The sequence below is a fragment of the Acomys minous genome (assembly GCF_964271855.1).
Source record: "Acomys minous genome assembly, chromosome: 11".
NCBI lineage: Eukaryota > Metazoa > Chordata > Mammalia > Rodentia > Muridae > Acomys > Acomys minous.
Window position 1 is genome coordinate 35814349 of NC_140492.1, and position 15201 is coordinate 35829549.

General features: G+C 36.7%; 1 protein-coding gene across 1 annotated transcript; it reads left to right on the plus strand.

Moving 5' to 3' along the window:
• Positions 1-309: 309 nt before the first annotated feature.
• LOC311608878 (olfactory receptor 5T17-like) lies at positions 310-9239 on the plus strand (the record flags this gene model as incomplete). Its single annotated transcript, XM_084801469.1, has 2 exons — positions 310-1236; positions 8281-9239. 2 exons carry the CDS (start codon positions 310-312, stop codon positions 9229-9231), a joined length of 1878 nt encoding a protein of 625 aa, XP_084657595.1. The 3' UTR covers positions 9232-9239.
• Between the last annotated feature and the right edge of the window lie 5962 nt (positions 9240-15201).

The following is a 15201-nucleotide window of genomic DNA, read 5'->3' on the forward strand; positions in this document are numbered from 1 at the left end:
CTGTGTTCCCACAGGGCCTCTCAGCCAAGGTGCCCACAGTCAAATCTCAGGCACCAGAGCTCCTGTCAGAGGCAGTCCCTGCTCTCCCCTCCACTTCTCCGTGTGCAGAACAAGCTGTCCATTGGCTACATCTGAACAGGGAGTCTAGGTTCACTGCTCGCAGTGTCCTTGGTTGGTGCATCAGTTTGTGCAGGCGCCCTGGGTGGGTCCAGATCTGCCAGCCTTGATAGTCTCCTTTTCAATTAATAAATTCTAGTAAACAATCATTTACATTCCCTGCCATTCATTGCAGAGCCATCCAGTGGAGACATGGAAACGGAGAACACAACACGGCTGACAGAGTTTGTTCTCACAGGACTCATTTACCAGCCACTGTGGAAAGTCCCTCTGTTCCTGGTCTTCTTGCTGATCTATCTCATCACTATTGTGGGGAACCTTGGTCTGATCACTCTCATCTGGACTGACCCTCACCTTCACATCCCCATGTACCTGTTCCTTGGAAATTTAGCTTTTGTAGATACATCTATATCTTCCATAGTGGTTCCAAAGATGCTGCTTAACTTCTTTGCTAAGAGCAAGCTGATTTCTCTATCTGGATGTATGACACAATTTTTTTTATTTAATATCAGTGCAACCACCGAATGCTTCCTCTTGGCAGCAATGGCCTATGATCGCTATGTAGCCATATGTAAACCTTTACTCTACCCAGTACTTATGACCAATGGTCTCTGCGTATGTCTGACAGTCTTGTCCTTTGTAGGTGGGATTATTCATGCTGTAATTCATGAAGGTTTCTTATTGAGACTAACTTTCTGTCATTCCAATGTGATACATCACTTTTACTGTGACATTATATCAATGTTGAAGATTTCCTGTACTGACACTTCTCTTAATTACCTAATTGTTTTTATTTTTTCTGGCTCAATCCAAGTTTTCACTATTTCAACCATCCTTGTCTCTTACACTATTATTCTGTTTACAATCTTAAAAAAGAAATCTGCCAAAGGCATAAAGAAAGCATTCTCCACCTGTGGCGCTCATCTCTTATCTGTGTCTTTGTACTACGGGCCTCTTCTCTTCATGTATGTGCACCCAGCATCTTCAGCAGTAGATGATCAAGATATGATAGACTCTCTGTTTTACACTGTCATAATTCCTGTGTTAAATCCAATTATTTACAGTTTAAGAAATAAGCAAGTCATAGATTCATTGACAAAATTATTAAAGAGAAATACTTAGACTTCTTACAACTATCAAGGTTCAATATGACTATGTGTTCACATTTGTGTAATTCATTTAAAACTTTAATTGACTTAAGTATAAGTACTTAACATCTCCTTAAAACATGTATGGGTTATACACACACACACACACACACACACACACACACACACACACACACACACACCCCACACACTGACCTCAAGAGCATATGAGTCTTTCTAACAAATGTTATTACATATGAAATAATTACACCAGAAAACAAATTAAACCAATGTTCAAGCTTTTTATTTAGTCTTTTTCAGTGTGGCTATGCAATGCAAGTGTATGAACAATTAAAAATAATATTCTTACAAAGCACACTTGAATACTATTTCCTTGATACCAATACTGCTGTGTAGTCTGGAGAGATGCCACATTTATCTGTTTGGAGGAGGCAGGTTTTTATTTTGGTGAGTAGAAACAGATCTATAGTATATGTCTAGCCTTCAATATGTCTTTCGTCATGGTTAATTTCACTTCTTAAAGCAACTCAACCTAAAAATTACAAAAATAATAATCAGAAAAGACAATTCAACAAGATAATTGACAGCAAGGGACAACTGAAAGGTGATGCTCTGAGCTCAGCATGCTTGCATGGGTGAACAGAGGCCACTGCTTCTATAGTCTAGGGTACCATCTAAGGACTTCTCCAGTGATGCTTTATGTTGTCTGACAGTAGTTCAAAAAAAACCAACAACAACAGTAGATTGGACAAGCTGAGAGAAGTGTGCAGAAAGAGTGCAGAATGGGGAAGAAGGAGTGCCTTTTTTTTTTTTTTAATTTAAGTAAAATGAAACTGTTGAGTTAAAGTCTCTGGTAACACTTATTGGAATGTCTGTTTAAAAACTAGAAGCTTCAAATACATAGTATGGAAGATTAAATAACGGCAACACATTTGATATCATAGAACAAAGTAGATTTTAGCGGGGGAGAATATGAAAATGCAAACACATACAACTGAGCGTACAAACATGTGTTTGTGCTTGTGTGTACGTGTGAAGAATAATTGTTCTGTTGGCACTTCACAAATTGCATGTCTTCCTGCCTCTGATCTCTCCATCTTCGGCTCTATCTTGCCTTTCTCCTATCATCACCGAAATGCCCTACATATTTCTATTTATGCCACAGAGGCTCTTGCTGTAGAATCTACTCATCTCTGCTCATGTAAACCTCTAGTTTTTATAGCCTCCAGCCTGCAGATACTCTCTTCTTTCACAAATGCTGCTCCTAGATAATTATTCATAACCAAAACTGATTAAATGAAACCCCTTTTCATATTTTTGAAGCATTTTATTTTTTAAATTTTTTTTTGCATTAAAATTTTTTTATTAATTCATTCATATTACTTGTCAATTGTTATCCCATCCCATGCATCCTCCCATTCCTCCCTCTTTCCTGCTTTCACCCCATTCCCCTTCCCTATGACTGTGACTGATGGGGACCTCCTCCCCTTGAATATGATGCTAGGGTATCAAGTCTCTTTTTGGTAGTCTTTTGAAGCATTTTCTTAACTACAAGATTATATACATGTACATTATTAATAGCTAATTATATTATTTCCATATCTGTTTTGCAGAGCTCTTATCCTCTGTGCTGATTATGACCATATTTACATTTTTCTTTGCCATGCATTTCCCACAATGCTTGATTTGAAATCCTTCCCAGTGACACCTACTGTCATAAGTCTCATCTCTCACAATCCTCCAAATAAAAATTTTATTATATCCAAAATACATCACTGAAAGAATTCTGGACCTACCTTACTGTCTAACATTCTTTCTTTCACCCAAAACTCCTCTTCACAGAGACTCCCTGCCATACTTTGTTCCATTGCTGCCAATATTGCCCCAATATTGAAACATTGTGTTTTTTTTTTAAAGATATGACTAAACTGTAACCATATGACTGCTTTCCTATAAGGCGTTCGCATAACATCAACTTGAACAGGAAATATTACTCATTAGAATAATTTAATCCTTTGCACTTCTTGAGTGAAATCTGACCTTGTGTGACACTTAACTTTGGCTTATAAATTGCTATCTAAAGTCCTGCTGCTCTGTGCCTTTTTGTTTGTATCACCGTAGCTTACATATGTGAGACCTTACATAAATGTTTCTAAAACTGAAGTGATTTGGCCTTCACAGATCCACAAAATGCAATGTGTTACTCCTTTCATTGAAAAATGAGCCCATTGTTGGTGAGAAGGTTCTACTAGTAAAGGCTTATTGTGAGGCCTTAAGACTTGAAAATTAAATTCTATTCCCACAGAACTCACATGGTAGAAAGAGAGAATTGGCTCCCACAAGTTGTCTTCTGGCCTTCATAGATGTTCTGAGGTGTGTGTGTGTGTGTGCGTGCGTGCACGCACGCACACACACACACACACACACACACACACACACACACACACATATAAATTCTAAAGGTCTCAGAGATTTTAAGGTTTTTCCATATTCTGGAACAAGAAGAGTTAAATTGGAGTGGAAGAAGGGAAGATAGGAGAAAGAATGCAACATAAAGAGTGATAAATAAAACATGGAAGCTTACCTACCATTGTAGAAGAGTCCTAATATATAAAGCAGAATTGCCATGTAATGGGGCAACAACGACCCCCACTAGACACCACTCGCTAATAAATAAATGTCTTAGTTCCAGAAATGGGTGTCTTCTTTTGGAATTGATGGGTAGTGGGGTTCAAAACATTCAGACTACTGCAAATTCTATTGGTTACCCTCCAGAATCTGATGGTAAGGCTCTGTAGTTGAAGATACCACATACTTCTTTCATAGAACATGTATAAATCAATCTTGTACTGACTTGGACATTTCATCACTAGTGACTCGTTTTCCTGGTACTGGAAGGTAACATGCAAGCTACTGGAGGAGAAAAGTAATCATCATCACTTGTAAAACCTGAGAGCTAAAATAATGGTTTCAATGGTTTAATAATAATATGAATGTCAGGAGTAGCAACCACTTTGACTGGATCTAACTTCAATCACACAAGGTGGGATCCTATACCTGGTACCCTTATTTTCTGTACACTAGACGCTTACTGGCTGTGAGAATGTTAAGCTTATCTTAAAAAAAAAAAAAAAAAAGACAAAACCAAAAACCCCAGCTTCTTTGTAAAATTTATTCAAATGCACGTGGTACTTACCTTCAAAGTTTAATCAGTGTGGTGTCATCCCTTGGCATTTGAAGAGAGTTGTTTAAAAAGATTTCTCCTGAATACGAAATTGTGAGACTGGTCAAGACTATTACAGAAATATCTTTGTATTTATATATAACCTATTATAACCTACTCAAATACTCAAGTATTTTATTCATTTTAATTTTTTAAGAGGCACATTTTTCACTCTGTTGTCCAGGCTAGCCCCAATCTATTTGTTCAGGTGACTGGTACTACGGGAGCATATCAACATACTTTAAGTAATTTTCTAGATTACATGCAATAACTTATGTCAGGTAAAACTTTATAAATAGCATATGGTTTAGGAAATATGGCCATAAATGCAAATTCAATGAAAAAGTTCATCAAGCCAATCTGGGTAGGATTATTAACAGCTCAGAATTATCACGGATCAAATTACCATACCTTCTAAAAATACCATGATCAGATGATGTACTTGTGGAAAGAAAAGGAAACAAATAATTTGTACTACAAAGTTGAGTTATAAATACAGGTTTTGACCATATGGTCATTCAAAAAATAAAGTGTATTATTGTTATGAGATATTCTTCTGTTATACGTACTCTGGTGCCTCACATTTGACCATGTCCCCTGGAGTACTGACCTGGTGGCACTCAGAGGAAGGACAGCAGGTTACCAAGAAAAGACTTGATACCCTATGAGCATACACAGGGGGAGGTAATCCCCCTCAGGAACAGTCATAGGGGAGGGGAATAAGGGGAAAATGGGAGGGAGGGAAGACTGGGAGGATACAAGGGATGGGATAACCATTGAGATGTAACAAGAATAAATTAATTTAAAAAAAGAATAATCATTGAATAAATAAATAAATAAAAAATGTATATAAATATATGTGTATATACATTTACATACAAACCCACACAATTACACATTATTGTGTACTAAAAGGTAATATATTGAAATAAATATTCCCCAGATAATGGGTGGAGTCATTGAGAAGTGACGGGCTAGTATTCAAATCTTAACATCTATGGTCACTGCTGTTTAGACAGCATGCTATTGGCTGCTATCCTAAATTTGTTTTTGGTTTTCATCTTTTCTTCCCCCATGGCTAACACCTACTTACTATAACTTTTTTTTTATCAAATTTATGATTAAGTTTAGGAAGTTAAGATATGTTCAAATGTAAGATGTTATTTTTATTATCAGTAGAGTGTTATTTTTGGATTTCCCATTGTAAAAAAATGTAGATGGGTGCTTTAATAAAATTATGATTTGATTAGTACAGACATGCCATCAAAGCACTCACTGCATTCAATTTCATATCTAAACCAGAGTTGACATAAAACCACCAGGCATGTCACTTATGATGAAATATAATGATGTTAAGTGTAATTTTAATTTATTAAGCTAGACTTGCTCAGAGTGATTTGATGTTTATCGATCCTCTGGGAAGACCTGAATTTTACACACACCTCCATCAGCAATGCCCAGTTGGTGATCTTCACTCTTTCCTACAGGGAATCCTAAGGCATTCTGAGGGGAATTTCAGTTCTTCACGTCTTCTTTCCTAGGGAAAAATGCACATGTATGCAATTGGTTGAAACTGTGTTCACAGAACAACGATATAAACAGGATTTTCTAATAAATTTTGTAAGCAAAGCCATCCAAGTGTGTCAGTGAACCACCTGTATCTTCACATCGGTGCTGTCATGTGCTATTTCTGCTCTTGAGAAATTCTAACACTCTTAAAGGATCTCCACAGTTCCATAGAAGATATTGGTAACATTGAAAATATTTTCTAATATTAATCTTTGTAAAGAAGATTTAAAATTCACAAGGTTTAAAATCTATTAGCATAGTGATGTTAGAATGCATGTACAAAATGAAAATAGCTAAGGGGTACTTTTGAAAAGATTGAAATTTTTGCATGTTTCATTTTCATGACTAAAATCTGGACTTTATCAGTTGTGCTGAGATAAAACATGAGTGCTTCAAAACTCAGTTTTTAGATTGATGACATTATTCTTGTATAAGAAATATCTAGACAATTCTGATATAAAGACCCCATTCAAGGCAATTACATTTCTGATTAAAACAGAAAGTCTACCAATTAGAGAATAATTATTTCATGACTCCCCATGTGAGAATAGCTTCACTGAATATTTTACCTATATATAATATAGATATAATATATGTACAAATTAATATTTACCATTATATATAAATATAAAAATATATGATGAATATTGGCACATTTTGTACAAATACATACAAATATAACTGAGCAATTTATATAAAATTTATTATACATCCTTAGGAGAAAATATCTAAATGTATTTGTATATGTTTGTATATATTTATGCGTATACACATAAACACACACACATATACATGACATATATCAGCATTTGTTATTTGAAAGATACATATTTGAAGATTTTCAACGGTTTTTGTGATTTGAAAAGCATGTAAGCTTTTTATGTACAATTATTGACATTGGCTCTTCATACAGTCTGTATCTAATCAATATTTTTCTCCTGTTACTTACTAAAAATGAGAGAAAGCATCACTATCACATGGAATGAACCTTTAGACACTGTCACTATACCTATATAAAAGAAAAAATTCAAGTTAAAGTCTCTTAGTCCTATATAGAATCTATAAGAAAATAAGAAAATAAACTAGAATTCTTTTAAAAAGGGCATTGATTCTGATAAAGCAGCTACTAGTGAACACAGGGTTCTGACAAATGCCCTGCCCAAACCACCCCACCCCACCCCACCCCACCCCACCCCACCCCACCCCACACCACCCCACACCACCCTCTGAGTTTCCTTTTATTTTGCTTTGTGCACTTTTCATGTTTCTTCTTCTTTTCTTGGCTTGCTTTTTACTAGACTTATCAAGTTATGACTGTTACTTTTGCCGATTTTCATGACCTTTTATTTTCTTTTTATTCCCCGTGTAAATTTAGCTTTTTCATCCCCCTTCTCTTTTCTTTTCAGTTTATTTCAATTGCCTACTCTTCCTTTTGAGAACTTGTTAAAAAATATGTTACGGAGGGAAAAAGTCAGGTAGATCTATGAAACATAGATAAATGTAAACTCTCCTCGTGTTTGATAGAGTCTGCTGTATTATTTGCTTTCTTTATTCTCATACTATGCCTTTCACATTAACATCTTATGATTCTATGATTTAATACCATTCAACAAAGGAAACAGCTCTTGTTGAAGCCACTAACAATTTCTGTATTGCAACTCTCAGCAATTCCTCCTCTTTCTTTTTCTCTCCCCTCTCTCCTCTCTCCCCTCTCTCTCCCCTCTCTCTCTTCTCTCCTCTCTCTGTAAATCCACAGCTCTCTATCTGAGGGTCGAATGACCCTTTCACAGGGGTCACCTAAGACCATCAAGAAAACACAGATATTTATATTATGATTCATAACAGTAGCAAATTACAGCTATGAAGTAGTAATGAAATAATTTTATATTTGGGGGTTACCACAGCATGAGGGACTGTACTAAAGGGCCTCAGCATTAGGAAAGTTGGAAACAGCTGCCCTGGAGCATTTGTTTTTGCACTTGACGCTGTATTTCTGTGTTACTCTTATTAGCTTTCTTTTCCTAGTGTTCACAATACTCAGCCTTCTGGTTCCCTCTTGCTGCTTTCTTTGATCACTCTGCTTAGAGAGCTTCCCTTGCCTCTTTCTGCTCTCCCCTTTTGGCTCACAATCACCTTTAACCCTGGTTCCAGAAGATCTGAAAAAGTAAAAGACCGTTCTGGTAAAGATGATGTCATATCAAACCCTGTCCCTGTGTTGACGTTTAGTGAATGCTCCATTACATGTATTTTATTTCACTTCAGGCAGTGTCCAGTGAGCAACACATGGAAAAAGAGAATACCACCCTGCTGACAGAGTTTCTTCTCACAGGACTCACGAATCACCGTGGCCTGCAGGTGCCCCTCTTCCTGCTCTTCTTGGTGGTCTACCTCATCACTATTGTGGGGAACCTAGGTCTGATTGTTCTCATTTGGAGTGACCCCCAGCTGCATATCCCTATGTACTTTTTCCTTGGGAGTTTGGCTTTTGTAGATGCATGGATATCATCCACAGTGACTCCTAACATGCTAGTTGACCTGTTATCTAAGAACAAGGTGATATCACTTTCCGAGTGCATGATACAATTCTTTGCCTTTGCGTTTGGTGGAACCACAGAATGCTTTCTTTTGGGTACAATGGCCTATGATCGCTATGTAGCCATATGCAAACCATTACTTTATCCAGTTATTATGACCAATGGACTATGTATCCGCCTACTAGTTTCAGTGTTTGTAGGCGGCTTTCTCCACTCCTTGTTTCATGTGTTGTTTCTACTCAGATTAACCTTCTGTAATTCCAATATAATCCATCACTTTTATTGCGATATTATACCGTTGTATAATATTTCCTGTACTGACCCTTCTCTTAATCTTCTATTAGTATTTATTTTGTCTGGGTCAATACAGGTCTTCACCATTATGACTGTCTTGGTTTCATATACACTAGTGCTATTTACAATTTTGAAAAGGAAGTCTCTCCAAGGCATAAGGAAGGCTTTCTCCACCTGTGGTGCCCATCTCCTGTCTGTGTCTTTATACTATGGGCCCCTTCTCTTCATGTATGTGCTCCCTGCATCTCAACAAACCGACAGTCAAGGTATGATGGATTCTCTGTTTTACACGGTCATAATACCTGTGCTGAACCCAATTATCTACAGCCTGAGAAACAGGCAAGTCACAGATTCACTGAAAAAAAGATTGGAGAGGCATGTTTAGTTCTTGGAAATCTCTTGCCCATTCACTTTAAAACCAGACACAGAATTCGCCAGTTTGATATGTCTTTGTTTTATAAAATGTTCAAAGATTTTTTTCACTTATAATTATCACTTTTTTATACTTTGTTGAAATCAACCCTTCGAGTATTTTAACAATTATAATGTGACATGTCTAAAAAAAAAGTGTTGGTGCTTCTAATTATAAAATGTTCAGGAATCTCATTAAGTTTTTGTCACACTAAATAAAACAGGAAGAAAACATTCCACTGGTGTATGTGTTTTTCCTTGCGGCTTTACTAATTCTGTATTGATTTAAAGCAACCTAAGTTCTTTCCAAATGACTTAGTAGGATACATGACACAGCAAACAGGGCCACCTAGGTTGAACACTTTACGTGTGTTTATTAATTGTATGCTTAGCTTCCTGTTTGTTTAATCACATGGGAAAAAATCCCAGAAAATCTACCAGCTCTTCAAACTTCTTTTTTTCCAAAGGTATTTCTTTGACTTTTAATGTTTATAGAAATTCACACTATCTGTCATGGGGAAAAAAATCAATAGAAAGTGGAATACAATCATGAAGAAAATGACAGAAAAGGCAAGAGGAAACTTTATGAGCATTTTCTTAACTTCTCTTTTCTATAAGTGAGGAATGATGCCTATCTTTTCTTTGATTATGGCTTCTTGAAATGCCTCTTTTTGGAGGTAGGATTACCTTATTTTGTTTTAACTTCTCTATTGGTGTATATCTATATATTTTAAATTATTTTACACAGTTTCATTAATTTAAATTTTATTAATCTTGAGAATTTATAGTTCTTGAGAATTCCTAGTATACAATGCCGTGTGATCATATCTACCTCCTATTTTCTCTCTCCAAATTTCCCCATATTTATTACAAGTAATTCTGGGTTTCAGGCAGAATGGCTTTTTAAATTATGTCATATATTTTCTTGACTAGGTCATTGTATATTATTAGGTAGTTTATTGTATATAACTTCCATAAGTAAAAAACTAAAGGGGAAAATGGAAGAATTAAGTTTATTTGAACCTAAAAAAACAAAAGTGGTACAATACAAAGGGAATAGTCTTGATTTGGTAATTTACCAAAAAAAAAACTTTAAAAATGCCCTTGGTGTTTTGACTTTGTAAACCAAAAATCTTTTATTATGTTAAGAGTTAGAGACCACTACGCCAGCTTCAAATTTAAATAAATGTAACAAAAAGTAAATTAAGCTGTTTGTTTTCATTGAATGTTTATGGCAAATTCTGTTACTACTCAAGGGAAATTCTGCACCTTTCAATATCATGTAAAATGTTGCCAAATCTTTCTCTACACTAGAGCCAGTCACTGACTTACTCTGGAAATCTTGTGGGACCGCCTGCATCTCTCTTCCTAGAAAATGAACATTTGCAACTGCTTTAATCAAAGTCCAAGGCTTTCTGGTTATGACTGTGCTTGGCAAATGTCCGCAGGATCACTGTATCATAAAGGAAGGTCCCTGAGCCCCAATGCTACTACTGAAGTTGAATCTGCATTTTTAACAGACTTTCTAAGAAGCTTGGTGCTATTCATGTTTGGAAGGCAGAGTTCTAGACACTGCCCATTGAGGTAATTTGTCTTTTTCCTTCCCTTGACATTCATTAGTACAATTTCCCATTAGACTTAAGCTTGAACTGGTGTAGTAAGTTGATTTGAACAAGTGTTCTTTGCCTACTCCATATGGGGCTGACACCAGAAGAGCATCTACATATTTGGTCTTACTTAAATCCCACTTAGATTAGCTCAGACAGAGCCACAAAAGTCAAGGTAGAAAGAAGAATGTATTTTTTTATATAAGTGAAAATTTGTCTAAACGTCTCAGACATTTTCTACTTGAGGTAGAAATTTTTTTACAAGTCTTCTTCTAAATTCCTCCCTGGAATAGAAAACCAGAAAATGTTACTTAAATAAAATAAATATATACTTAATGTATGTATTTAATGTAATTTATATGATAAAATTTAGTATATATACATGACAACACAAAAGGCTGTAAAACACAGTGGCACTGTAGAGGTTCTCTGTGGCTGGTCCAACTCTATAGTGCTTGGAGAGCAGGTCACCGTCCTAAAGGGACTTCCTAATGGAGTCTTTTGGGGAATCAATTTCTTCACGCTTTGTCTTTAGGTAAAAGCACATATGTGTCCAATTTGTGAGGTCTTGCTTTGAATGTATTTTTATACAAAAACACATCTCCTTGTCTTAAGAAATGCAGCCTCTAAAGGAGTCCGCATGGAAACACTGTTGCCTATTTTTTTCCTCACTTCTGTTAAAGTTGGGCTTTCCTATGTTATGAAACCTATGGTTTTGTTTTTTTTTAACTGGGAGAGTTTTTTAATTTATTATAATTTATTCGGGTTACATCTCGATTGTTATCCCCTCCCTTGTATCTTCCTGTTTCCACCCTCTGTCCCTCTTCCACCCTATTCCCCTTCCTGAGACCTATGATAGAAGAGACCTTCTCCCCCACCATATGACCACAGCCTACCAGGTTTCATCCAGATAGCCTGCATCCCTTTTGCTGTCAGGCTTTCCCACCAAGGGGAAGTGATTAGATCTGGACCACCAGAGTTCATGTCAGAGGCAGTACCTGCTCTCCCACAACTGTGGAGAATGAGCTGCCGTTGGCTATATCTGAACAGGGTGTCTAGGTTTACTGAGTTCATTGTGCTTGGTTGGTACAACAGTTTGTGCAGCCTTCCCCGGGTCCAGATGCACCAGCCTTGATTGTCTCCTTGTGGGGCTCCTAAGCCCTCTGGGTTCTTCCATCCATCCATTCTTCCATAGCACTCTCAGTGCTCCATCCAGAGTCCAGCAGTGAGTTCCAGCATCTGTCCCAAAACCTCAAGGGGTGGAGTCTCTCAGAAGACACCTATGTTGGGCTTATATCCACTTATAAGTGAGTATATACCATGCGTGTGTTTCTAGGTCTGGGGTACCTCACTCAGGATGATCATTTCTAGTTCCATCCATTTGCCCTGAATTTTTCAAATTTTCCTTGTTTTTAATAGCTGAGTAGCATTCCATTGTGTAAATGTACCATACTTTCTTTATCGGTTGAGGGACATAGAGGTTGTTTCCAGATTCTGGCTATTATGAATAAGGCTGCTATGAACATAGTTGAGCAAATGTCCTTGTTGTATGGTGGAGCATCTTTTGGGTATATACCCAGGAGTAGTATAGCTGGGTCTTATGGTAGCACTGTTCACAATTTTCTGATAAATGACCAGATTGATTTCCAAAGTGGTTTTAAAAGTTTGCACTCCCACCAGCAATGGAGGAGTGTTCTTCTTTCTCCACATCCTTGCAAGTATGTGCCATCACTTGAGTTTTTGATGTTAGCTATTCGATAGGTGTAAGACGGACTCTCAAGTCATTTTGATTTGCATTTCCCTGATGACTAAGGACCTTGAGCATTTCTTTAAGTGTTTGTCGGCCATTTAAAGTTTCTCTGCTGAGAATTCTCTGTTCATCTCTGTAACCCGTTTTTAAATTGGGTTATTTGGTCTGGTGGTTTTTAATTTCTTGAGTTTTTTATATATTTTGGATATTAGCCCTCGGTCAGTGTAGGGTTGGTGAAGGTCATTTCTCAGTATGTAGGCTGTCATTTTATTTTGTTGACAGTGTCTTTTGCCTTACAGGAGCTTTTCAGTTTCATGAGGTCCCATTTATTAATTGCTAACCTTAGAGCCTGAGCTGTTGGTGTTCTGTTTAGGAAATTGTCTCCTGTGCCAATGAGCTCAAGGCTCTTCCCCACTTTATCTTCTAACAGATTCAGTGTGTCTGGTTTTATGTTGATATCTTTAATGCACTTGAACTTTGGTTTTGTACAAGGTGATAAATATGCATCTCTTTGCATTTTTCTACATGTAGACATTCAGCTAGACCAGCACCATCTGTTGAAGATGCTCTTTTTTTCCATTGTATAAAATCCAGATTTTCCATTTGGTTTCTTCATCAAAAATCAAGAGTCCGTAGGTGTGTGGTATTATTTCTAGGCCTTCTATTTGATTCCATTGATCAACAAGTCTAATTCTATGCCTATATAATGCCATTTTTATTACTGTTGCTACATAGTATAGATTGAGATCCGGGATGGAGATTCCTCCAGATCTTTTATTATACGAAATTGTTTTAGCTCTTCTGGTTAATCTGTTTTTCCATATGAAGATGAGAATTGATCTTTCCAGCCTCACAAATATGTCTGTCTGATATACTGGGACAGAAGGATAAAGAGGGTTTTAGGTGAGTATTCAGGCAGCAAACACTCTCTGTTTTGTTGTTGTTGTTGTTGTTGTTGTTGTTGTTGTTGTTTCACTTTGGAAGATGCTAACCTGCACTTCCTATTTACTCAGGTAATTAATTTTATTGCTTCTTAAGTCTCTGATGGCATTGAAGACCAGATCGTTTAGTTTTACAATTAAGCTTAGTTATTTAAAGGTTAAGATGTATTTAGGTCTAGATAGATGTTTTAAGTTGATAGAGATGAGAAATGATAGATATTGATTTACATTCAGAACTTTAGACTCACCAAGAAAGGAAATATGTTTCCTTCAAGGTTGTCAAATGCAAATAGTGAAAATATTAGGCAGATTTGGGCACAGGGGTCCCGCTCAAACTAAGGCACCAGCCAAGGACAATACAGGCAGTAAACCTTAAACCCCTACCCAGATCTAGACAATGGACAGAACACTCTCCACAGTAGAGTGGAGAGTGGGATATTACTTTCTCACATACTCTGGTGCCTCAACTTTGACCATGTCCCCTGGAGGGGGAGACCTGGTGGCACTCAGAGGAAGGACAGCAGGTTACCAAGAAGAGACTTGATACCCTATGAGCATACACACGGGGAGGTAATCCCCCTCAGGAACAGTCATAGGGAAGGGGAATAAGGGGGAAATGGGAGGGAGGGAAGAATGGGAGGATACAAGGGATGGGATAACCATTGAGATGTAACAAGAATAAATTAATAAAGTAAAAAAAATATTATGAATGTAACATTAATGTAATCCTGATCATTTCATGATTCTTCTTGCTGTATATAGTTTATTTTATATGTGTGATAATATAAATGTATATGTTAATAATAATTAATAATAATAATAATAATAAATTGTGTAGGTATTTTGATAGGGATTGCATTGAATCTGTAGAGGGCTTTCAGTAAAATGCCCATTTTTACTATGTAGATTCTCCCCATCCATGAGCATGGGAGATCTTTCGGTCTTCAGAAACTTTCAATATCTTTCTTCAGATATTTGAAGTGCTTTTTATACAAGTCTTTCATTTTTTGGTTAGACTTACACCAAGACACTTTATATTATTTGTGGCTATTGAGAAGGGTGTAGTTTCCCTACCTTCACTCTCAGCCCATTTATCATTTGTGTCCAGGAGGCCTACTTATTATTTTTTTATACTTTTATTTTACTACACATGTATAAAACAAACTAGATACAGCAGGGAGAACCATGTGACAATCATGAGAATAATGAGTTCTGTATATGTTACATTCATAGTGACTTGGCCATCTGCATTCATGTCATTTGAAGTGTTTTTCCTGTCTTGTTGGGTCGAGATTTCTGAATGAGATTCAATATCTATCTTATCTCAACTCGAAAAGCTTAACTTCTTTATCTTGATCTAAAATTATCTTGTCCCCTAACCAGCTAAACTTGGTTATGAAACTATACTATCTTGTCTTCAATGCCCCTCAGAGACTTGAGAAGGAATAAAACTTAAATTCCTGAGTGAATCAGCAGTGTGGGTTAGCAGCTTCCAAAATGTACAAATTGACTTAAGACAGTTTACTGCCTGACCAGAAGCCCAATATTATTTTTGAGCTGATTTTGTATCTAGCCACTTTGCTGAAGGTGTTTATCAGCTTTAGGAGTTCCTTGGTAGAATTTTGGGGTCACCTATATATACTATC